This window comes from Aspergillus sydowii (genome assembly GCF_001890705.1).
Source record: "Aspergillus sydowii CBS 593.65 unplaced genomic scaffold ASPSYscaffold_18, whole genome shotgun sequence".
Taxonomy (NCBI): Eukaryota; Fungi; Ascomycota; class Eurotiomycetes; order Eurotiales; family Aspergillaceae; genus Aspergillus; species Aspergillus sydowii.
The window spans coordinates 31,286-53,978 of record NW_024467876.1 but is presented as its reverse complement, the minus strand read 5'-3'; the positions used below and the strand labels follow the sequence as shown (position 1 = coordinate 53,978).

General features: G+C 48.3%; 10 protein-coding genes across 10 annotated transcripts; 4 read left to right on the top strand and 6 right to left on the bottom strand.

The window, feature by feature from the left end:
• Nucleotides 1–2: 2 nt before the first annotated feature.
• ASPSYDRAFT_62443 (glycoside hydrolase family 15 protein) lies at nucleotides 3–2,235 on the top strand (the record flags this gene model as incomplete). The annotated part of the gene is made up of 3 exons (XM_040850128.1): nucleotides 3–1,788; nucleotides 1,876–1,940; nucleotides 2,020–2,235. The coding sequence occupies 3 exons, from the start codon at nucleotides 3–5 to the stop codon at nucleotides 2,233–2,235; spliced, it is 2,067 nt and encodes a 688-aa protein (XP_040696553.1).
• Nucleotides 2,236–3,436: 1,201 nt separating this feature from the next.
• On the bottom strand, nucleotides 3,437–3,883 carry ASPSYDRAFT_559791 (uncharacterized protein). The gene is made up of 2 exons (XM_040849129.1): nucleotides 3,851–3,883; nucleotides 3,437–3,799 (listed from the first exon to the last, which is right to left on the bottom strand). The coding sequence occupies exon 2, from the start codon at nucleotides 3,789–3,791 to the stop codon at nucleotides 3,471–3,473; it is 321 nt and encodes a 106-aa protein (XP_040696552.1). The 5' UTR covers nucleotides 3,792–3,799; nucleotides 3,851–3,883; the 3' UTR covers nucleotides 3,437–3,470.
• Nucleotides 3,884–4,936: 1,053 nt separating this feature from the next.
• ASPSYDRAFT_36846 (uncharacterized protein) lies at nucleotides 4,937–6,027 on the bottom strand (the record flags this gene model as incomplete). Its single annotated transcript, XM_040845479.1, has 2 exons — nucleotides 4,937–5,557; nucleotides 5,824–6,027. 2 exons carry the CDS (start codon nucleotides 6,025–6,027, stop codon nucleotides 4,937–4,939), a joined length of 825 nt encoding a protein of 274 aa, XP_040696551.1.
• Nucleotides 6,028–7,660: 1,633 nt separating this feature from the next.
• On the bottom strand, nucleotides 7,661–9,917 carry ASPSYDRAFT_188503 (uncharacterized protein). Its single transcript, XM_040843605.1, has 6 exons — nucleotides 9,436–9,917; nucleotides 9,088–9,378; nucleotides 8,758–9,030; nucleotides 8,570–8,705; nucleotides 8,379–8,508; nucleotides 7,661–8,307 (listed from the first exon to the last, which is right to left on the bottom strand). The coding sequence occupies exons 1-6, from the start codon at nucleotides 9,524–9,526 to the stop codon at nucleotides 7,729–7,731; spliced, it is 1,500 nt and encodes a 499-aa protein (XP_040696550.1). The 5' UTR covers nucleotides 9,527–9,917; the 3' UTR covers nucleotides 7,661–7,728.
• A 1,732-nt stretch (nucleotides 9,918–11,649) lies between these two features.
• Nucleotides 11,650–12,516, bottom strand: ASPSYDRAFT_95114 (SDR family oxidoreductase; the record flags this gene model as incomplete). The annotated part of the gene is made up of 1 exon (XM_040853078.1): nucleotides 11,650–12,516. One exon carries the CDS (start codon nucleotides 12,514–12,516, stop codon nucleotides 11,650–11,652), a length of 867 nt encoding a protein of 288 aa, XP_040696549.1.
• A 716-nt stretch (nucleotides 12,517–13,232) lies between these two features.
• ASPSYDRAFT_62441 (uncharacterized protein) lies at nucleotides 13,233–15,247 on the bottom strand (the record flags this gene model as incomplete). The annotated part of the gene is made up of 4 exons (XM_040850127.1): nucleotides 13,233–14,708; nucleotides 14,763–14,908; nucleotides 14,962–15,042; nucleotides 15,241–15,247. The coding sequence occupies 4 exons, from the start codon at nucleotides 15,245–15,247 to the stop codon at nucleotides 13,233–13,235; spliced, it is 1,710 nt and encodes a 569-aa protein (XP_040696548.1).
• Nucleotides 15,089–15,627, top strand: ASPSYDRAFT_559745 (uncharacterized protein). Its single transcript, XM_040849127.1, has one exon. The coding sequence runs from the start codon at nucleotides 15,265–15,267 to the stop codon at nucleotides 15,544–15,546; it is 282 nt and encodes a 93-aa protein (XP_040696547.1). The 5' UTR covers nucleotides 15,089–15,264; the 3' UTR covers nucleotides 15,547–15,627.
• On the bottom strand, nucleotides 15,606–17,526 carry ASPSYDRAFT_188499 (uncharacterized protein). The gene is made up of 2 exons (XM_040843604.1): nucleotides 15,772–17,526; nucleotides 15,606–15,709 (listed from the first exon to the last, which is right to left on the bottom strand). The coding sequence occupies exons 1-2, from the start codon at nucleotides 17,450–17,452 to the stop codon at nucleotides 15,687–15,689; spliced, it is 1,704 nt and encodes a 567-aa protein (XP_040696546.1). The 5' UTR covers nucleotides 17,453–17,526; the 3' UTR covers nucleotides 15,606–15,686.
• Nucleotides 17,527–18,362: 836 nt separating this feature from the next.
• ASPSYDRAFT_73329 (cupin domain-containing protein) lies at nucleotides 18,363–19,558 on the top strand. Its single transcript, XM_040850703.1, has 5 exons — nucleotides 18,363–18,494; nucleotides 18,569–18,715; nucleotides 18,850–19,040; nucleotides 19,113–19,233; nucleotides 19,314–19,558. Exons 1-5 carry the CDS (start codon nucleotides 18,450–18,452, stop codon nucleotides 19,383–19,385), a joined length of 576 nt encoding a protein of 191 aa, XP_040696545.1. The 5' UTR covers nucleotides 18,363–18,449; the 3' UTR covers nucleotides 19,386–19,558.
• A 1,094-nt stretch (nucleotides 19,559–20,652) lies between these two features.
• On the top strand, nucleotides 20,653–21,775 carry ASPSYDRAFT_163991 (uncharacterized protein; the record flags this gene model as incomplete). Its single annotated transcript, XM_040843214.1, has 4 exons — nucleotides 20,653–20,728; nucleotides 20,780–21,237; nucleotides 21,298–21,424; nucleotides 21,480–21,775. The coding sequence occupies 4 exons, from the start codon at nucleotides 20,653–20,655 to the stop codon at nucleotides 21,773–21,775; spliced, it is 957 nt and encodes a 318-aa protein (XP_040696544.1).
• Between the last annotated feature and the right edge of the window lie 918 nt (nucleotides 21,776–22,693).

Here is a 22,693-nt window from a genome sequence, read left to right as displayed (position 1 = left end):
AAATGGCAGCCACGCCGGATGCAGGTGAATCGAGCGAGTACGCCTCTATCGACGATTACGGCCTGATTGGCGACATGCACACTTGTGCTCTTGTTAGTAAACGTGGAAGCATCGACTTCATGTGCTGGCCAGTTTTTGATTCGCCATCAGTCTTTTGCCGACTGTTAGATAAAGATAAAGGCGGCCATTTTTCGATCCGTGCAAACCCTGAAAGCCGTGCAATTAACAAGCAAAAATATTTGCCTTATACCAACATTTTGAACACCGAGTGGCTTCATCAGGGAGGGGTCGCAGACGTGGTAGATTATTTCCCAGTATACGGAAGCGCATCAACGGCAAAAGGCAATGATCCTGCCCTACAGGGCTGGTGTTCCTGCAATAACCTGCCAGCGGAGGAATACCAGCCTACCACATGCCAGTCCGGGGTCATCAGGAGTATCCTATGCTCGAGCGGGGAGATAGACATGGTCATAGAGATCTTTCCGGCTTTCAATTACGCTCGTGATGAGCACCGTGTCATTCAGTGGCCGAAAACTGGCATCTGCGGCGCAGGAACACACACTGTGACCTTTGCCACTGACAAGGAGAGCTTCCGGGTTGACATCCATTTGGAGGGTGGTGACGGCTCACATGAAGGCCCCATTATGGACTTTGAACTCCAGGACAGAGCTGGACTCAGGGGTCAAGGAGTGTACGCGAAATTGAAAATTTCTGTCAACCAGTCGGCGACCTTCGTCATGCACCGTGGCGAGAACAGGGTGCCTCAGAGTAACTTGGGGTCGTACCTCTGCGATCTGAAGCGGGAGACGTTGCAATTCTGGACGGGTTGGACGAGGAAGGGTACCTTCAAGGGCCATTACCAAGAGCAGGTTGAGCGAAGCTTACTGGTCCTGAAACTCCTGACATATCTGCCCACAGGCGCGATTATTGCATCCCCAACCTTTTCCCTGCCGGAATCAATAGGAGGAGGACGAAATTGGGATTATCGATATTCCTGGGTTCGGGACACGTCGTTTGTCCTGTATGCCTTCCTTGAAACTGGGCACAGCGAGGAGGCAGAGGCATATATGAGCTTCGTCTATAATCGGATCATTCCTTCCATATCTTGCAAAGTGGTGGACACCAGCAAAAGGCAGCTGTTCCCTATTGTTCTCACTATCCGGGGAGAGACTGAGATTCGCGAGACAGAACTCGCGCATCTCGATGGCTACCGGGGAAGCCGCCCGGTTCGGATCGGAAATGGAGCAACCTCTCATACACAACTGGACATATTTGGTGCGTTACTCGATAGCATCTATCTGTACAACAAGTTTGCGGGGCCCATCTCCTACGATCGATGGCGTGAAGTCCGTCGGATTGTGGATCATATCGCTACTAGGCTATGCGATCAGCCAGATATGTCCATCTGGGAAGTACGCGGCGAGAAACAGAACTTTGTCTTCTCTAAGATCATGCTTTGGGTGGCTTTGGATCGAGCCCTGCGACTCGCTGACAAAAGATCCAACCTGCCTTGTCCGAACCGGTCCATGTGGCTCTCCACGCGCGATGGGTTATATGAGGAGATCATGGAGAAAGGGTTCAATTCAGAGGCCGGTTTTTTCTGCATGAGCTACGAAAATAGGGATGTCCTGGATGCTTCAGTCATGATTGCACCGCTGGTCCTATTCATTGCACCCGACGATCCACGATTCTTGAGCACACTGGACCACATAATGAAGGTGCCGGAGGATGGTGGACTTATGAGCGGGAGTATGGTTTTTAGATATGACCACAGGAAAGTGCATGATGGTAGGTTGGCGAATTCCCACCGAGTCCACGTGTCCTTGGTGTATTGAGCACTGTCTCCCTATGACATGCTAACCTGATGTGTGTTAGGAATGGACAGCGAGGAAGGCAAGTTCATCATGGTTACCTTCTGGTTGGTTGAAGCAATGAGCCGGGTAAGTTCTCCGCATGCCCAAAGTTATCGTAAGGCTCAATGAAAAAAAGTCCAAGCTCATTGTTGAATATATCGAACAGGCGTCAAGGGCGAAGGTGCACCTGAGCGAGCATCCGCCGCTTATGGAGCTTCATAACAAAGCGTCGACCTACTTTGACAATGTTCTTTCCTTCGCAAATCATCTTGGCATATTCTCCGAGGAAGTGAATCGCTCTGGCGAACAAGTTGGCAATACGCCTCAAGCCTTCAGTCACCTCGCATGTATCAGTGCTGCCATGAATCTTGCAAAGGGGTAGCGATATAGACATGTTGATACTACTGCTGGCGTTGCCATCTGTACTTCGGACTTCAGTTCACGCCACGCCAAAGAATTCAATTTGTGGAGACCAGCTGTATAAATTGATTTTAAGCACTCCATGGATGGCTTGAACCATTAATATGGATAGCTATAAATCCTATTGTTGAAGTGTCGGTTGCTGAAGGTCGTCCTCAATTACACCAGTGGCGACATCAGGTCATTAAAGGGGAAGCCTTGGGCTTGGCCTTTATTTAATTAGCCTTCTGGGATAAATATTGCTTATTTGTATATCATGAAGTAGCATTGTTGAAAGGCCCCAAGACCATGTGAACATGGATGCTACTGCAAGCGCATATTATTCTGTTGTGGACAGGGCTGACAGTCTCGACAGCAATCCCCGTGTGTAAAAACCCAGTATTATTATTTTAAATTGAAGAAATATTTAATATAAGAAGGTCAGTACTTGGGTAGGACGTTGATCCCGAGCCGATGCATTTGCCCGGACATTTAAGCATTCTCCGCGCATTTAAGCATCCTGCGCAAGTCCTTCTAATACCGCTACTGGTGTCAGTCATCATAACCTGTTCTCTATGCATGAGGCGAAATTTGTATGACGTAGGTTAACCCTAGGTCACAGAGGATGTCGACACCACCGGCGGTTGCAGCCCTCGAATCTTATAGGTAGCGGATTAGAATTGAATTGAACTGATGGTCTACCTCTGATTACTGTCTGTAAAGTGGCTTTATAACTATTTAAAGACGTCATCTAGACGCCACTTAGAAATTCCAATCACCATGTTTCTTGTCAGAGTTGCTACAAGCCGGAAAGTACAAGGAGGTGCTGGATGTCCTTGTCATATCGCCACGCAGTGGAAGGAGGGTTTCGGCCGACTCCGGCAGGACGTCCTCTATACCTGGCGTGGTCTTGACTTTTCTTGTAGTTAGGCAATGATTATCAGACGGAAATCCGTTAGTCGAAGCAGTTACCTCAACAATGCCTGGTTTCCCGTAAGCGACAATTCAAAAATCAGACCCATATGTTAAATATTCCGGAATTCATGTTACTTCGCCATCAGGAGACCATTATTGACTCTGTTCGCAACTTCCCTAAACCTTGACGCTTTTTCCTGTCATTGTATTCCGCTTCAATCCTCCTGGAACGCCTGAGAGGCCGATGGTTCTTTTATTCCTTCGAAATTTACCCATAACAGATACATTTTGTTTAGACGCTGTTTACAATTCATGGTTCCCGAGTGTAGTTCGCCTTTTCCATGTTCTCATTGAATCAAATGATTCCTCGTACATTTTTAGCTCTCTGCGCGCATTCTGACTGACTTCACTCATAGGAGCAATTCCCTTTCCCATATCATACTCCCGCGGCATGAGTATTGGACTGTGCCCTGTGCTTTTGGTGCTTTCCTTCGCGCTCAGCTCCACAGGGCTATCTCCCTTGCTGACCGGCTGTGACATCGGAAAGACACATTGCGTGGAACAAAACAACCCTCCTGCTGTCTCCTTATCACGGGATAAGCGGGATTGGGAAGACGCCGGCATGAAAATTTCTGTATTAGATTAGCACGCTTTTAGACGAAACAGGAAAAGAGTAATGAGACTGTTTAGCTTGAATTTGCCGGCATCCAGCAGAGCCTTAGGGCCTAATGCCCTTTCAATTGAGGCATGTGGTGCAGTTTTTATTCTAAATACCCCAAAGAATGGGCAGCTGATGCAAGGAAATACGTCATACAGTCAACGTCCACTATGCTCTAACAGTTTCTCTAGCGGTTACACTCGTGTGTCATTTAATTTCCCTGTGCTGTTAGTGAAAATTCCTGTATTGGCCTTAACGCCACCCCAAGAACAGTGGTTAAGCCTGTGCCAAGGAGTTCGTTAATCCGTAACCGTACAACTGGAGCTACACCCACGAGGCATCCTGGTTGCACCTAACGCCATTTATTTACTACTCGACACGCAAGCTTTATCATAAAAACCTACCTTCTTCATGGCCTATCATGATGAACTGGTGTTCATTTGTACAGCATTGAATCCAGGCTTTCCAGGATTTAGTCCCACATCAGCCACTATATAATTAAATAACATATCAACTCAAAGGCCGACTACCACTAGTAATCTACTCAAAGTCAAAAAGAAACAAGAATTCCCGAACAGATATTGCTCAATTCGTTCCATCGTCCCGTTGCGTATATACTGTACTTGGATCGGCATGTAACTTGGTTATAATATACCAAAGGTAGTCATAGTAATATAGAAAAAGAAGGTTTGGGACTGTTCTTACACCTTACTTCAGGCCTTGAGCCGGGGATGATGATGTCAGGGTTGAGCCAATGGTGACAGAGGGGAGTGGTGAACGGGTGTCATGGTCTTGTTTTAGGGGTTTGTGGGGTTGTCATAATGGCTCAGGGAAATGGATCATGGATAGTTCCTGGTTGTCCCGAAGTTTAATTGATAGCCTAAGGGGCGAACTGCTAGTTTTGCATTGTATCCGTGGTTATAGACGGGCTCATTGGTCTTGGACCCATTGTTTCAGTCAGTGTGGGGCTTCCTTAAACCAAGGTGAGGCGATGCATGTCATCTTTATTCAAGGTTGAGATTCAACATGGTATATGATGTGACGCTGACGTATATGGTGATATTCTCTAATGACCTGGCACGCATTCAGCAAGCACTTGATTCCCGTTGATTTAAGCTTTTATATAAGGTTGTATATCATTATTCCCTTGATTAATATACCGGACGGATTGCCGATGAACTATTCTAGAATACAGAACTAGAGCAAGGTATACTCTGATGCTTAAGGAGTTTAACCACCAAAACCTAAGGATGAAAATCGCAAGCGTTGAGGTCGGCAAATGCAACCACAGTACTTGACAGGTTGATTCGCCACTCCAGTCAGCAAGGGCTTGGTATTCTTTCGTGCGAAGAATCCAGTAATGGGCCTCTGGAAGTAACTTGTCCTTCTTCTTGCCCTGGATAGTGACCATTTGCCTCTGCGGGCCGACGATGTAAAGATCACTCAGACATTGGCTGAGATTATTGTTTTGGTATTTGCTCCTCTGTTTGGTAATATAGTCCTGTATGGTCTGATGGAAGTTTCCCAGGATTTCCTGTGTACTTTGAGCAGTCTGGACCAGCTCGCGCATCCTTCTCTGTCCTTTGACATTCTGGTATTCCCTCGAGCTGTCCTTGGCCGTGCTCTCGGCTTCTTTGACGCCCTCTAGCTGGCCGTCCCAGTTGTTGACGTTGATCAGGGTGCGGATAAATACCCAGCCTTGGTTCGTGTAGTGCGAGCTCACGCTCTTCATCTGGTACAAAAGAAGTGCTTTGTACAGATCAACCACTCGACCTTCTAGCTAATTAAGTATACCTTTAAATAGCCCGCCAATATCAAGCTACTCCGGGCTTGAAAGGTACTCTGTCAGGCTACAGTATCATTCTATCCTGGAGATGACGTAGCCGAGGCTGTCTAGATTCGCCTTTGACATGTTGGCAGGATTTAGCAGACACTGGGGATATGATATTAGCTATTTTGTTACGCACGCTTGTTAATGCGTGTATGCCACAGGCTTACCGTGAGGCCTAAGCAGACTCCAGCCCATGGAAGAGCAACCTGTGGGATGTTTCCAACTGCAAAGTTGACTGCATCTTTTATTTTAAGAACAAAGTTGGATACGCTACCGACTGCCTTGTTAGGTTTTGTTGATTTGTAGATTCTCTTTGTGCCCGATTCAAGAGCAGCCCTCATTGCCTTTCCTCTGTGGTTCGCATTGTCCATTTAGGTTACATCCTCGTCGAGCTCGGATGCACTGGTGTCGTCATCTGGCTTACTCGTCTTCTTTAATTATTTTTTTTATAGGACTCAACAAGCTTCTCTGTGCCATCACCACTCGCAAGCTCATCGTAGGCACGATTCCACACTCGCTGGGAGGTCGACATGGGTGAGGTCTCTTGGTCGTCTTGCACATTGAAAGAGATGTCTTGTGCTGGGACTTTTGGGCCATTGTCGCCGTTGCTTGGGATTTCGGGGACTGATGGAATCCTGGGAGGCCTGCCAGTGATGGTTTCATCTTTCTGTGGTGGGGACCTGTTGCTGTGTCGCAGGCTCCGGCTTCGGACGGCCCCATATATGGCATAGCAACAGCTTTGACAAACTCATTGTATGTGTGGTTGGTGTTGCTCTAATTACTCATTAATAGATATCGCGTCAGCAGACCGCACGCATGTCGGTTGACCTGTCGAGAGATATATAGCTCGCAGTGTAGTGCTCCGTCGAGTGTGAGCTCTGAGTTTGAGCGGAGAGAAAGCTATTTCTATCACCCCAGGGCGATTTTGCTGACATTTCCGAGCAGTTCAACCAACCGCACGGGCGTGGAAAGTCCTTCTTGGGGCACTTTCGTCGCCTATCATATCCTGATAAATGGTCCACAGTTCAGTTCCAAAGGCCGACAAGATGTCTTGTGGGAACGCGACGTGCTTGGATCTTGATTTGATGTCAGCGCGGGCCGATCCACGCGATTAGGGTTTGTTATGTGTTATTGTGGGGGGGCAATGATATTCAGGACCATAATTGGGTCAATGGGCTGCAAGCCGCCGATCAGTATCTCCAGGATTGTGGGTTGGGACGGGAGGTGTCGGGCTGTTGGGAGTGTCAACAACGCAAGACTTTGAATCATTTACTGTGCAGCGTGTTTATTTTGTTAGCTGCACATAATACGTGTGACTAACATTAACATTCATGGGCTGTGGGCAACATTGCGAAGGGGGCAGTGATTCATGTGTAGTTGAAGCATTAATGTATACATACGGAAGTCGTTTTCTACAAAGGTTGATGGCCTTCCCTTTCTATTTTAGTGCTCACACCTTGCTGCTTTTCACTTACTAGGTAGGTAACTATGCTCTATGTATATTCTAAGCAGCCTTTAGGTAACTAATTACTATGTATTACATAAATAAATAAGTACCCTGAGTAAAAAAATATTAATAAACTATATGCTAACTAATAATAATTCTTTTCCTATCTATTCTTCTACTCATACCTTACTTTTACTTACTATACTCCCCATAAACCTGGAACTGTTATTAAAAAGGTGATAAATAATGTGAGGACCTTCATAAGATAGACTAACATAATTCCCGGGTGAGTCACGCCCCCAGGCGAGTCGCGCATGGCTGTATTCCATATAAAATAGTACGTTTTAAATCCTTAATATTTGTATCGCTTTGATTTTATGTTTTAGTTAGTTATCTTACCCCTAATCCTCGTGTATTTAGTGTAAGATCGATGCTAGATTCGATGAATCAGGCCTTGATATTCATGTAGTGGAGTACTAGTTGATACGTTGTTCAGCAACTCCGACATATTTACAGCTGAACCAAGTTATGAGTAATATTTGCAATCAGAAGGAGTTGTGCGTAGATGTGTATTCTAGATCTGATTATAAAATGTGTGTACTCTTCTGGACAGCCTGGTCTTCCCTCAAACAGACACGTCCTTATTAGGAACAATGTTGATGGACTTTGGTGAAAGATTGTCATCAGTATCTCCTTCCTCTCTCTCCTTCCTCCAAAGTCCTGGCCACTTGAATATATCCATTGGCCGATGCTGAGCGAAATGAACCTCGTTCTCAATATCAGCAATAGTCATGCCTCTCGTCTCCGGAATCAAGAAAGTAACCAGAGCATTGAGAACCATGACGCCTGAAAAGAGGCCCAACACGCCCGGCAAACCAATACGGTCAGTCACGGTACCGAATGCGAACGCAGTCAGGATCGCGCCGCATTTGCCGGCCGCTGCGGAGATGCCGTGCGCCGTGGCGCGAACGCTGGTGGGGAAGACTTCAACAGGCATTAGCCAAGTTGTGCAGTCGGGGCCCATGTTGAGGAAGAGCTGGGAGAGCGTGAAGACGGTCATCAGTCCCCCCACGGTTGTGTGATTGGTTATACCGGCCCAGATGGCGTATAGAATGGCGACTATCATGCACGAGTAGAACTGTTGGTGAGTGCGTCCCAAAAGATCGGGTAGGGGGATTCCACAGAAGTATCCAGGAAGGTAGCCCTGTATTTGGTTAATTTTCGGAGACCGGAAATCGGGGATGAGGAGCGGGACGGGGATTTGCGGCAACGTACTGCAACTTGGACAATGATGTTTCCGATGGCAGTATTGCGAAGGGTGACCCACGGGGTAGGCCCATCGGCAAAACCGATTTCCTTGAGGATGACACTTTGGTTGAGATTGACGCCGTAGTAAGCAATATCGCTGGACAAAGCCATCAGTCGGTTTGGGCCAGGCGCCAGAGGGACCTCAGGATTACACTTACAAGAGAAACCAAGACGCTGAGGTCGCGAATAGAACCTTGGCATGTTTCCATTCACTGAAGTAGACAGCAAAGTCCCGATATTGCTCCTTTAGGCCTCGCTTGTCTGTCTGTTCGGTGTTCGTGTCTTTCGACACGTCTATAGAGTTCAGATTCACGCACGGGTGTGTTCTGGTATGAACGGGACATACACTTTTCATATGGAGCCGTCTCCGCCATAGTCCATCGGGCGTATAGCGTGATGGCGGCGGGAATCATACCCAGGCCAAATAAGAGTCTCCAGACCCATTCGACGTACTGGATGTCGGACTCAATGCCGGACTGGAACGCTTCGACCAGTACGAGGAACGTGATACTGGCAGCTATGTTGCCGAGTCCCATGCAAGCAAAAACAGACAGGGACAGAACCGCTCTGGAACCAAGCGGCGTGCTTTCAGCGGTGAGAGACGATGACATGGGGTAGTCTAAGTAGCCATAAACCTTCAGGCTGGATTCTTTCTTCGGCAATTTCTAGGGCTTACCTGCTCCAATGCCTATTCCTGTGACAACCCGAAAGCATGCAACCCATGCAACAATTGACTGTTTGTCAAAGTTGTTCCAGGGAAGCAAGATGACCATGAGGGTGCCGAACAAAGTAATTAGCAACTCTTTGCCGTACACCTTGTGGCGACCCAGGGCGTCTCCCAGTACACCAAACATCAATTGACCCACGGCCATTCCAACATTCAAGGTACCCTTCATGATGTCACTTTGCACCGATGGGACTTCACTGCCCTGGTCCTGCCAATACAGATAGCCCAACATCGGTACCACTGCAAATGATTTGGTTAGCTATCGGCAGAGTAGTACTCCTTTAGAAGAGCACAAACCTAGACCGATGGTCAAATTGAGAAAGCCATCGGAAAACAGGCCAACTCCCGCGACACAGAGAAACTTCACTTTGTCAAGCAACGATACCATTTCGGCGATCTCTAAAATCAGCAAAAAGCAGTCAACTCACTCCCCGGGGTCAGTCGATATTAGCAAAATAAGTAGAGTGTGCTTTTTGTAGTTGCCTGGAGCACGGTGGCCATAGTATTTATAGTTCATATCCTCTTCAGAGTACGTCGACATCCTGGGCATAGACACAGCCAGCATCATATCATCGGTGCGAAGTGCTGCAGTAAATGACAATATCAAAGATTGATTTTGATAATCTCGACTGCCAACCTCGCTCAGCCAAGAGACTGGGAAACCACGTGCTCCCACGGCCCGCCACACAGGACAGCACGTGCTCCCACCCAGCGACTTCAGGCGTTCTTGCATCTCCAGGATTGCTTCAGCATTTAACCTTGCCAACCCTTCCCTGCCGCATATTCGGAGGGAAGTCCTCGATCGTCGTCCCCGGACCGGTGCTGTTTCTTTTCAGGCGGATATTGTCGGTTAGTTTCGGCTAATGACACGAGGTCTTGGATGATATGCTGCTCGCCTAGAAGACTAGAGCCTGCCAATGTGTTTCTGAAAATGGACGGGTTAATCGAGGACTCTTCCGTGGTTTTCAACATGGAACAGCTTTCCAGAGAACATTACTTCTTGTTTGCTTATACAAATGCACCCATCACATTGTAGTATAATTGTTGGTCACTATTGACCGAAATGGTGTCTACCGTGGTGTGCGAAGGTGCTTCAAGAACCCCTGGGGGACGACGTCATTCAGGGGGAGCCTGGAGGTCCAAATTCGCCGGATATCAGCAGAAAGATCACCGCCTGCGTCGCATGTCGCAAGCAAAAGGTATGTATCTAAAATGCGTTAAGTACCAGTTTATTGGTGGATGATACTCTCAGGAGACGTCAGATAAAATATCACATGCCCCAGGCGCAAGCGCCATACGTTTGCTGCAGAAGAAAGGCCTCTGGTGTATAGTGAACCGCAGCCTTCAGGTTTTGGTACAGGGTCATATAACGTATATATACTTCTATCGTTCTTCGGAATTTGCCTATCCGTTGCTAATACCCGCTATTGGCTAATGGTGCTCCTTTAAATGGAATTCTACCATCATGACAAGGATGTAGGACTTCCAGACAACAAATGGCCAGGGTTGGGGAACGGCTTTCGATACCTGAACTGTAAAGTTCGTCTGAGTTACCAGACACTGCCCGACTTTCTCTAGAGAGTTACCATGACTTTAAGCCACCCCGGCTGGATTTCCAGCCCCAGGAAACTTGGGGGGTAGTGTTGGACCTGGACTGCAGCCCAGCATTAATACTAGCTTCTTGTATAGCTAAAGGTGGAAAGCAGGCGTCTCCTGGTGACTTATAATTTATCAGTACGCCGGACTTTATCTCTTGCGAGGTCATGAGGCGGTTTGGTTGACTGCCCTTGTACTTGTACTTATGGGAAACTGTCAAGGATAAGATTTGGGACTGTTCTGATACCTTGCTTCAGGCCTTGAGCCAGGGATGATGATATTAAGGTTAAGCTAATAGTAACAGAGGAGAGTAGTGAACAGGTGTTATAGTCTTGCTTTAAAGGGTTATATGGTGTTATAATAGCTTAGAGAAATAGATTATAAATAGTACCTGGTTACCCTGAAGTTTAAGAAGTTTAATTTATAGTCTAAGAGGTAAATTACTAGTTTTATGTTATGTCTATAGTTACTAATAGGCTTGTTGGTCTTAAATCTGTTGTTTCAGTTAGTGTAGGGGTGCGCCTGATATATATAGAATCCCCTGTTTCATTGCTCTTATTATCGAAACCCTCCGTGTCTGATTCAAAGGTATTGCGAGATACAACACATCCGCCCCCCTATGAGCCAGTAATATATTAGGCTTTAGACGCGTTCTTCTTTAATACTTGGTTATCTGCGAAAAATTACATATTAGTTTCACTGCGACTGTGGGAAAAGCGTACGTATTCCGCCCAGAGTAGACGACATGCAACCACCCCCTGGCAATGCGCTCGGGCTACCTTTGAGTTCTATTATTCTATCTACCGTAAAACCTCTATCGTCAAACACCGAACAGCCTGGTATTGCCACAACATATGGAGATGCCAACGCGTGAGAAGCTGAGGTAGCTTTTACGCGGGCACTCAGAGTCACGTCTTAGCATCTCAAGAATGCTGCCTTATTATAAGCCAGCCAGTCTTCAAAACACTGCGATGGCCTCCCTGTTACTCTTTCGGAAGGCAGTAGGGCCGGTTTCTTCTGGTCGCCCAACGCCCAGAACCTTAGAAGCTGATTCTGCAGATCTTCGGGGATAAAGTCCGAAGTTCTCGACTTCCAATCTGCCGGAGTAACTGTGATGATCTCTATTGGCTGCCTCCCCTCCACCTGGCGAAGGCGATTGATTGCTTGCATTTGTTCCCGGTGGCTGATCCAGCTGGACCCTGTTACAGGGACGGCCTGATTGACGAGCTGGTCGGTAGTCAGGGCGATGACAGCAATGGCCGCCATGTCCGATTCCGATACGGGGGCGCTCTGTGAATCCGGGTATACCATCCAAAGCCTCCCCGAACTTTCAATTTGAGGGAGCCAGAAAAGGGACGTATTTGAACAGAAATTTCCCGCCCGAATGAAGGTGTAAAGAAGGCCAGCATTGACGATAGCATCCTCCACTTTCCGCTGGGCGGTGCCTATCATTCCATCCGGATCTTCTTCAACCGACAAAGACGATAGAAGCGTCACATGTTGAACCCCCTCGTCCTTTGCTGCTGTAAAAAGCTGCTCGAGAGGGGCTTCGGGCGTCGAGTACAGGAACGCGCGATCCACACCGGCGAAGAGTCGATGATACGAGGAGATATCGGACAAGTCCCCTTGAACAACATCAACGCCAGTGGGGAACTTTGCTCCCGTTGTGTTGCGAGTCGAGACGCGAATTTGAGGCGGGGGGCAAAGGGCGCGAAGTTGCTGCAAAAGTTCGCGTCCAACAGCACCGTTGGCGCCAACTATAAGGACTCTGGGCAGGGACATCGTGTGCGCTGGTGAACGATGGACCAAACGTAAAGAGACTGAATGAAGGAGCAATTGTTGTGATGAAATAAATACCAGCGAATTATGACTCGCAGCTTTGCACTGAAGCGAGCGTGTATTTATACCTGTTGTTCGGGCATCATCGCAGCCCACCGAATATCTTGAAATTAGTTAACCACCAATAAAGTCAAGCTAGCAGCAATTATCAACAAAAAAGGGAAACTATCTCGGCCGACGACGATTGCCGCTCCAAGTAAGGAATGTGCTGCGGCCGATTCACATAATCCAAGGCCCACAGGATACCCTTGTCTGGGATATAAAGTCAATATCTGGAAAAAGCAAATAGTGATTTCTGTGGATATGGATACTGGAGAAAGGCAACCAGCATCTCAAACAGGTGCCCAGACTCGGTTTCAATCGGATCAAGGTTAACCAGGCACTGACGGTGGCCAAAGCCTGACAGAAAGCAGTCCAATAGACTTATTATACATGAAATCATCAAGTTTCGGCGTTCGACGTCTCGACTCGCGTATTTGTTGGACTTATGGCGGTTGCTGGGAAGTCATTCTTGCTAGAGATACTATTATATAAACAATGCTCTGATATAGTTTGCTCCCACTAGTAAAGAGACTAAGAGAGACAATACACTCATTTACTCGATTCCGACAAGTCAAACTCATAACCAAATTCAACAAATTCAGTATAAGATGAATAGTTCACAGCTCATGTTTAGACAATATCTGATCAAGCACACGTCTTAGCTTGCCCTCGCAATCCGAAACGACGTTGGGTGACCTCCAGGCCACAAACCGATCAGGTCTGACCAATACGCATCCACCCTCTTCCACCCCCCGTTTGGCTGCCCAGTCGCGATGGATGTCGATATAATCAAGCCCGAAGCCAATCCCATACGCATGTACAGGAATCCCCGTCGCAGCCGTGACGGCCCTTGCGGCCTGCTTCCATGCGTCCCCTCCCACACCGAACAAAAGGCAGAAGGCGCCCTTCCCAGCCAAATCCAGCGTTGAAATTGTCTTTTGGCGAGTCGGAACATCCAACCAAGCATGTGGAAGGCGGCTACCTGGGTACGTCGTGATTTGCGGATAAACAATTGGGTCGGCTTCTAGTTGCGGTCGACCACCTGGCTCGTCCTGAGTGTGTACGGCGCTTGAATCATAAAACTGATTGTAGGCGATACCTAGGCTCTGAATTTCATAACCTATGCGTTGCAACGCATCGTCGAGATTTGCTCGGGCGGTTTCACCCTCCTCTGTCGCTTCAGATAGCCTGCCAAGCTGCTCTACACCCTCAGCGCGCGTCTGAGCGAACGTCCCGAGGGATTCCCAAACCTGCGCGTGTGCTCTAATTCCCTGGTTAGATTCACGGACTAGCGTGGCACCAACTGGTTGGCGCTCAGGGCTGTACGATCTCAATAGTCCTGCTCCAGCCAGGCCCTTGGCGACATACGCCACCTTCCAGGCGAGGTTATAGGCGTCCTGAACGCAAGTATTGCTTCCCAGCCCAAAGGCAGGTGGATGCCGAGGCGCTGCATCACCGAGAAGAAATACATTTTCACCGCTGAGTGAATAGCTCTCTGCAATGCTCTCTCGAATGGTCCACGGATCCACGCGAACAACCTCAATATCCACTCCCTCGTCACCAATGAGCTCCCGTACACAATCAACAAGCTCGGGGCTCTGTGTTGTCAAGCCCTCGAAAGGATTAGAGCCCTTTTCACCAAATCCAACAACAATCCACTCATTCCATGGTCGAACCATTCTCATATGCGCGACCATTCCTGGGTATGTGGTTCGATCACACTTCACAATCCAATGAAGGCCTGTCTGTCGCTCCCTGTGCATGATGTGACCTAGGTCCGCACGTAGTAGCACATTGCACGCTCTCCCGCCACTAGGCTGGCTACTGAAACTGAATCCTAGCGAGCGGGCGACATGACTCCGGGCCCCGTCTGCGCCGAAAAGATAGTCTGCGTGGATTTGAAATGTCTGGGTTGAGATGAGGTCGTGGACGGTGCAAAGATATCGCCGCGAGGTCGTCCGCTCAACGTTGACCAGCTCCGTCGAGAACCGTACATTGAAGTTATTGTGCGAAGCATACTTAACAAGCAGGGGCTCCAGTTCCGACTGCGGGAACTCAGCATGCTTACATGGACTGAGACTTTCGACCTCTCCCTGCATCATAGACATGGTCAGCGGCATGGCCATGGTATATCCCAAGAGGCTTACCCGACAGGCTGGATGCTCGCTCCACCCCCTGACCCTCCCGTACTCGTCCTCATTCATAGAGCGACACCAGCGCATAGACTGAAACACTTCACCGCGGAATGCCACTTGCAAAGCCGCATCCTCGAGTCCGAGATCGCGGAGGCACTCTGGTGTCGTATTAGTAGATAGCAACAGGAAATGTTTCATTCTTTGCACATACCGAAACCAAAGGGATTGAACGTGTGAGCTCTTGGTGTATCTGCTGTGCCGGGTGCTTGAGATATGACTAGGCCGTGGAGCCCTGTATATATTAGTATATTGCCTGAACTGAATTGGGAGCAGGCTCACCGTGTTGGCCTAAGAACGCAGCTAAACTTGCCCCGGCTGGTCCTGCTCCGACGATCAAGAAGGTTGTATCGACATTCGCAGAACCCATTTTCGATGATTTTGGAGGGAGCAAGGTCAATAATTTACTAAGCTAAAATGATACAACTTTTGCGTACCATGTTGGCGAACTGATAAAATGCTCACGGGATTAGCCACTTCTTATGCTCGTCAAACCCTGAGGTGTTTGCTGGGTCGAGACTTCTTCCTGCTCTTTTCCCATAGGCTTTCTATGCCTCCATCCAGAGCGGGACCCAGTGTCTACCTCAACAGGCAGGTTTCTCGGCCGTGGAGAACCAGAAAAGGTCAACGATCAGCTGCTAGCAATTATAGCGGCTTGCTCGGCCTAACTGGGAAACAGCTGATAAGAATTACTTTTATCTTGTCATGTGGAACGAGCGTCGGTCCTAGGACTTTTTAAAGACCCTTATCTGAGGCTCGCCCAAAACAGCAATCCTCTCGGCCGCCAGTGTGGAGAGGGGGGCCTACACCATAACTTTGATTAATCATAGGCTTGGAATGCAGCTTCATAAGATGATACTTGATGCATGAGTACTGGAGCTATTCTACATTGTCGTTGCTGTCTAGTGTCCCGATAACCCTGCGTCAGAACTTGCTACTATTGTCAAAGACGCGGGGAACTCACCACTAATTAGTAACATGTCGTCCCAGTTAAAGGAGGCAAATAACGGATCCCAGTCCAAGAGGCCTGTATCCAACCAGTCAAGGGTATCGACCTCTTCCTCCAAGTGCCATTGATTCGCTGCCCATGCCTTGTCTCGAAGCCTTTGTAACCTTGTCCAGTTCGGTGGCGAGTCAGTCGACAGAGCTGAGAAGCACTTATCCACAGTTTCTCGTAGGTCATGCAATTCTGCCGACCCGGGATTCTGGACGAAGTCTTGAAGTATAATGGCACAGGGATGGATCATGTTGAAGTGGCGAAGGACCCATCGGTACGGTGATAACGACGTGTCCTGAGTCGAGTGTAGGAATTCGTCGATATAACCTTGGCAGGCAGATAACGTTTTTTCCCTGGCATCGGGTGGCCATTGATTGGCCCGCAGGTAGGGCTGGTGTAGGACAAAGATCATTTTGAAGCAGCACATCCTCCGACTCATCGCAATGAATCGTTCAAGAGCGGTAGTAGCTGAGTTGTGGGAATCCGTAACCTCTTCGGAGCATATCTTTGTCGCCTCGGCGTCCAGGGACTGGATCTGCCGGTATGTCGGCTGGCTAGCTCCATATATTTCTAGAAAGGCCTTGGACATTACCACGCTCACTCTGTGGATGGTGGTGATTAACTTCCGATCTAATGCGTTAGTGGCATCGAGAACGCGCACGTCAGAGGTTGCGGGATATATGAGCGGTGGAAGTGCATGGGCCATTGCATAAGAGACATCCAGCGCATAAATCGACCACCAAAGCGCCCGACGAAGATCGGCATCGCGAGCAGGTGGTTGGAATGACAATGGCTCCCTATGAAGGCCCAGGGACTGCGCAGCTCGCACGAGTACACACACCGGGCCTGGATCAAAGCGTGAACTTTCCTCTGCCGTACTTGGGGTGGCGAGGAGGAAAGCTGCTTGGAGGCTGTCCATGTCTGGAGAGAGAGGGTAACCGGCTGATATTAACAAGTGATTGGCAGTTGCATTCCATTCCAATGCTGTAGAGCTCAACAATTTGCATTCACCTGAGACGTTGATAGAGGACACGGCCGAGTAGCATATTGCTGCAATCAGGGCATATCTGCTGCTCGAACTCTTCCCTCTGCTGCGTATGCATTGGATGGAAGAGACAACCCCTCCGATATCAACGAATGGATGCCAAAAGTGGCAGTTCGTAGCATACCACGATATGAGGCGATCGACTTCAGGGAGGTGAATGAAATCTTCGATTGTCGCACCCGGGGAGTGACAATACCCTGGACTGGCCCCTTCTGGGGAATAATCAGCGCCGTTGACGTCCCAGCCTTCCACTGCGGCTATCCACGATGAGCTTGCAAAATATCGTGGGGTAGTGCCAACAGTGGCTTTAAGCAAACCATTCTGGTTAAGAGGGATTTTATGACCCAGTTCTCGCTCAGTGTCCTTGGAGCTGATGGCTTTAGAGACCTTTCCCGAACGTAGGGCGCTAGTCGACCCAGTATAAGTGCAAGGACGACGGTGCGCTATGCAAGTCTGACACTGAGGCTTGCATTGATCGCATCTGACCTTCCGTGAGCGACACTGCTGACATGCTTGTACTTCACGGGTCCTCGTTAGCTTCGGCCGGTTGAGATTAAGCCGGGAAGTACCAGCCACTTGCTTTCTCTTCCCAGGTCTGTCCATGGGCTATTCGATACAATTTCGGATTTTTATTGGCAAATCACCAGCAGGAGGTTGCACAGAATGGTATAAATGGGTCATGCCTCGCGTGATTGAATATGAAGGAAACCCCGGAGGATGGACTGCCTGCGCCACAGCGGCCGAGAAACCTTCCCAATTTGGCCACGTGGATTCTCTTTTCGGCCAATTAAATTCACACTTTCCAGTTACGTCAAAGGCGCTTTGTAATAGTTATATTTGTTTCAGCCAAGAAAGTGTTTGCTGAGACGCTCCCACTCAGCAAGCATGCCGACCCCTGCAAATCTTGACTGTGAAGGTCGACTATATGACCTCACCTATGCCACTCACATTACCAGCACGTCAAAAAAGCTTGAAATAGAGGTAGACTCTCGTCTAAGCAGCCAAAATCGGCCATTGCTTGTCCTGATAGACACACTAGCGAATATCACGACTGAGCCTCCGGCAAGGGGCTCGCGGTACTTGAATACGTTGTGAATCTAGGCCACCGTGGACGACGCGCAAGAATGATTTAGGCGTAATGAGGTTGCAAGAAGCCTATTTTGGAAGCCCGAAGGGTACGAGGGCCCACCACCGGGGATCCACCGTCGGTTACACCAGGGCCATATGGCAGGCATGAAAGGGATCTTACTGTGCCAAACGTTGTATATTTGACATACCCAACCATTGCTATCCTCTGAATTTATTGTCAATGCGATGACGCAGGACCTAACAAGCTCTGGGCTTCTTGCCCATGAGAGTATGCTTGACACTGACTTTGTATTGACCCGATATGGCCTAACATCACTGGGTAGCCAAAAGAGGCACGTCTCTCGGCCGTAAGTCCGGTTGCCTCTAGCCAGAATAGAAGAGGATTTTCACTTGATTGCTCACTCTCGTGACGTTGACAATTTACGCCTTCTTCATCTCCTCTCGTGAACTCCAGGACAGGCAACGACCATTTATCGTACAGCAGTAAATATATAACAAGCGCGCCGGCCAAATGGCGCAAGTTCAGGAACTGTTACCATCTCGGCCACTTTCTAGAGTCAGTAGTATTTTCTCTTCCCTGCATGACATGTTTAACGTGCAATACGCATGTCTGACAGTCATTGTTCTCAGGGCTGCGAACTTCGATTCTTCACGGAGAAAAATACCCCTGAGCACTCGGATTCGGATTCACCACCTTCCCAGCATTACTATACTGAATTAACCTACGACGCAGAGGTGAGTTCGCAGGTTTTTGAAATTCCGCTACACTGGCACAAGGTACGTAGTCTCTGTGTGTTCAATGATATCTTCAAGGAGGCGTTTTCAATGCTTTAACACCAGGAANGCATATTACCTGCCTAGCCTGGCTGGACTCTATAAAACAAAGCTATAGCTAATACAATATGTCAAAGCACCATGACGAATGGATGCAAATAACAGAGGGAGAAGCGTACATCACAGTTGAGAATCGAACCATCCATGTACAGGCTGGTGACGAACCTATATTTATCCCTCGGCACCACGTACACGGCCTAAAATGCCTACCTGGTGTGAAAACGACAATGCGTGAGTGGACGATACCTGGTGGGAGATTCAAGGAACGGTAGGCATATTACATAGCGAAAATGCATTATATATTTATATTTATGATGGAATACTGATCCTTTGGTTGCAGGTTTTTTCGTGACGCATTCGAGTTCGGAAACCCACCGCCGTTCCTGCACATTATGCGTGTGTTTTGGGATGGTGATAGCTATCCTTCCTTGCCGGGAAATATCAAGTTTCTGGGTCAAATGGTACGTTTTACTGGCCCTCTTTCATTTGTGCTTTTAGAAGAGGTTATTGTGTTCTACAGATGTCTCTAATATTCATGTAGTTCGTCTTCATTTTTGGTGGTTTCGCCAAGCTAGTCATGCCTGCAAAGATAGTCCCAAGGACGAGGGCGTAATGGCCTCGTGCAGGCACTGGGCGGACATGACCCATTGCAGTCGATATCTCGTCCAAGTCCCTTTCCGTATTGAGTAACCGAGGCGGGTTAATCAAAGCAGTGCGCAGTACATCATGAATCCAGGGGTAGATTAAAAACCCAGAATATATATTTATTCGCTAATACAATTGAACGCCATGTCTTATCAAACACATTAAATATTCCAACTAACCAGTAAGTATTTGATCTATAGCCAGATAGTAGATACCGTGCTGCAAGTTTATCTTCCACCCGCCGTGGCAGCCAATCTGGGGAACAATGAACAGTGGACTGAGCCGTTGGTGGGTCCCTAGTATCTCTCGTATTGAATCTCAGAGGGAGCTGGCTGTAAGCATCTGGCATTAGTGCCCTGTACCCAGCCAATCCACACCCTGCTCGGCACGGAAACTGCCCCATTTTGCCACCAGATCAGCCACTGCATGAATCTCTCTCCCTTCAGCCCAAACCCACCTTGACACATTCCGACCACGAGTTGCCCGTCATACTCTCGCCCGCCAAAGATTATGACTTTTGTCATGATATAATGGCATTTTGGGATAGAAGGAATACAGGAACAACATTGGTTGTTTTGGAGCGAGCCATGAGATCCAAGAAGTTGGGAGGTCACCGAGGGTGGTCACGATATTCATGAATGAAGGTATGGCTATCATTATATATAATGGACCCATAAAGATTCGCGTCTACACTCCATATAGGAGGTCTATCGTATCCCCCTCGAGTATGTACTGCAAATATATAGCTCTCTAGCTAGTCTTCTACAATATGTCACATCAAGTGCTTACTTGTATTACCAACCGACCGCTTCACGCATAGGCTCTATCCTAATAGCCAAGAACTGCCATCGATTCAATAATCTAACCTCCAAGATCAGCCCACGAAGTCTTTTGATCTGATATAGCCACATACAGAATAACTCAGATTTGCCTTCTCTCGTTGATCAACGACCCGCATTGGAAAAAATAAAAAATTAGACTAGCCAGGGCGTACATCTTCAAATGGGAGTTATGAATCTCTCTGGTTGGATACCCTATACTTGGACCAGCGATAGATAGTGGAGAAAGCAGAACTCTTCCACAGGAACTGAAGGTAAGCATAAGCAGTTTACATTAGTCCTGATTCTCCGATCCATGGGCAGGCCGCCGATGAATCAATGGTCTCATACCAATATTTAAGTCCGCCTACTCCGTTTCACCACTGTGGAAGCCGCATACACTCGGCAACATTGACGATGGCTGAATTCAATTTCTCTACGGAGGGGAAATCGGTCGTTGAGAAATGGAGTCAGTTTGTTAAAGGAAAGACAGGTAGGTTCGAGCCCCATTTAACTACTCGAAGCTTCCACTGATAAGAGAGAGTGGCCGTCACTGGGGCAAGCGAGGGAGGCCTCGGAGCCAATACCGCCGTAGCCCTGGCACATGGGAAACCACACAACCTGATTCTCCTCGCTCGCAGTGAGGGTAAAGTCTGCAGTGTCATCAATTCAATCAAGCAAATCAGCCCCACGACCGCGGCTTCCTTTGTCCATATTGAGCTCGATGACTTTGATACAGTGCGCCAGGCGACATCCGCTATACTTGCCCAAGCTGAGAAGATTGATATTCTTATAAACAACGCCGGTGTTATGGCTATCCCATGGGAAAAGAATAAGGATGGGATTGAGAAGACCTTTGCTATCAACCACTTAGGCCACTTCCTCCTCACCAAGCTACTGCTATCTTTGATGATTGAAGCAGGGCCAGGTTCCCGAATTGTGAACCTGACCAGTGCTGGGTATAAGATGGGCCCATTTCGGGTCGACGATTGGAACTTTTCGGTAAGTAACGCCATTTCCACCATTGTCAAATCTACATTGGCTCACGCTGGAGGGATTCAGGGCGGGAAAACATACCACCCTTTAACAGCCTATGCACAATCAAAGACGGCAAATATTCTGTTCACAGCTGCTCTAGCCGAGCGCAGCGCGAAATACGGCATCGCCGCTTTCGCCGCACACCCTGGATGTAGGTTAACAGTTTCGTCGTTTTCCGCACTCAGGGATGCTAACCCACTGTCGAGACATTCCCGGAACATCGCTCACATCGCATATCCCGTCCCTAGATCCCCAAGAGATGGATAGAGTATCCCGGGAAAATACTGGGGAACCGTTCGGCCCTGATGAGCCTAAGTCACCGGAGCAAGGCACCGCGACTACTCTGGTCGCCGCGCTATCACCAGCTCTGATCTCCAGAAGCGGGTCTTATGTGGCGGATTGCCAGGTTGAACCAGTACGAGAGTACGCGAAGAACCCGGAGCTAGCTAGCAGACTGTGGAAGCTTAGTGAAGAACTTGTCGGTGAGATGTTTGAGTTATAGACTTATAGTCATACTCGATCTCTACTTCCAGCATCTACATGGAGGCCAATATATCAGCCTTGTGCATATGAGAAATGGAGGATGGAACGGTTGTCATAGATTTTTGACCTTCATACCGAAAACGTATAACCCTTCTTGAACCAGACCACCGGATAAAATTGTGACCTATTCCGTAAGAACTGTATAGCTCGGACGAGCACTTCCCTATTAGTCAGTATCTCATAGAGCGCTAAACAATGTCAATTAAACACGAGAATACGTTTGCATGTTTACGCCACTTCCAATCCCCAGTTAGCCTTCAACGTGTTAATCGGAGTAAGGGTCAAACTTTTATTCATATGAGAGGATTGTGGCTTGGAATCCCGCAGTTCCTCACTTTACAGCCGACGGTAGACATGGTATCCTATGCCTCGGCGGGAAGGCTTCAACGACACACGATGCGGCGAGATCTCCATTCAAAGCTTAATCGTAGACCAGAATATGGAGACGAATAAGCAACATGCATTAGTGCGAGAGTGGTCAACGAATCGGTGAAATTTGTTTTACGTAGAGATCTGATGATTGGTAGACGATGCGACGCCACCGCAACTCGTTCCGGGCCCCAGTTGGATGTGGGGACTGTGCCCAGTTACCAACATGTCAAATTATAATCAAGGTGCCTGATCGCAGCTGTCAAACAATAGCCACGTTGCCTCCGCGTCGGCTATTGTCCACTGAAATACCAAAGACTTGATCTTGTGGATAGCCAGGGTCTCCCCCACATACTCCAAAGGCTCGTGCATCCAGCTCTTCCATTAGGTACTTGAGAATTGTGGGGTCCCCAGGCTGTCCCTGTCCCCCGCGAGCAAGCCACGAAATAATCGAAGTTAGTCCATCTCCGCATGCTGAATATTGTGGCAGAACCCCCGAGAATTCCCT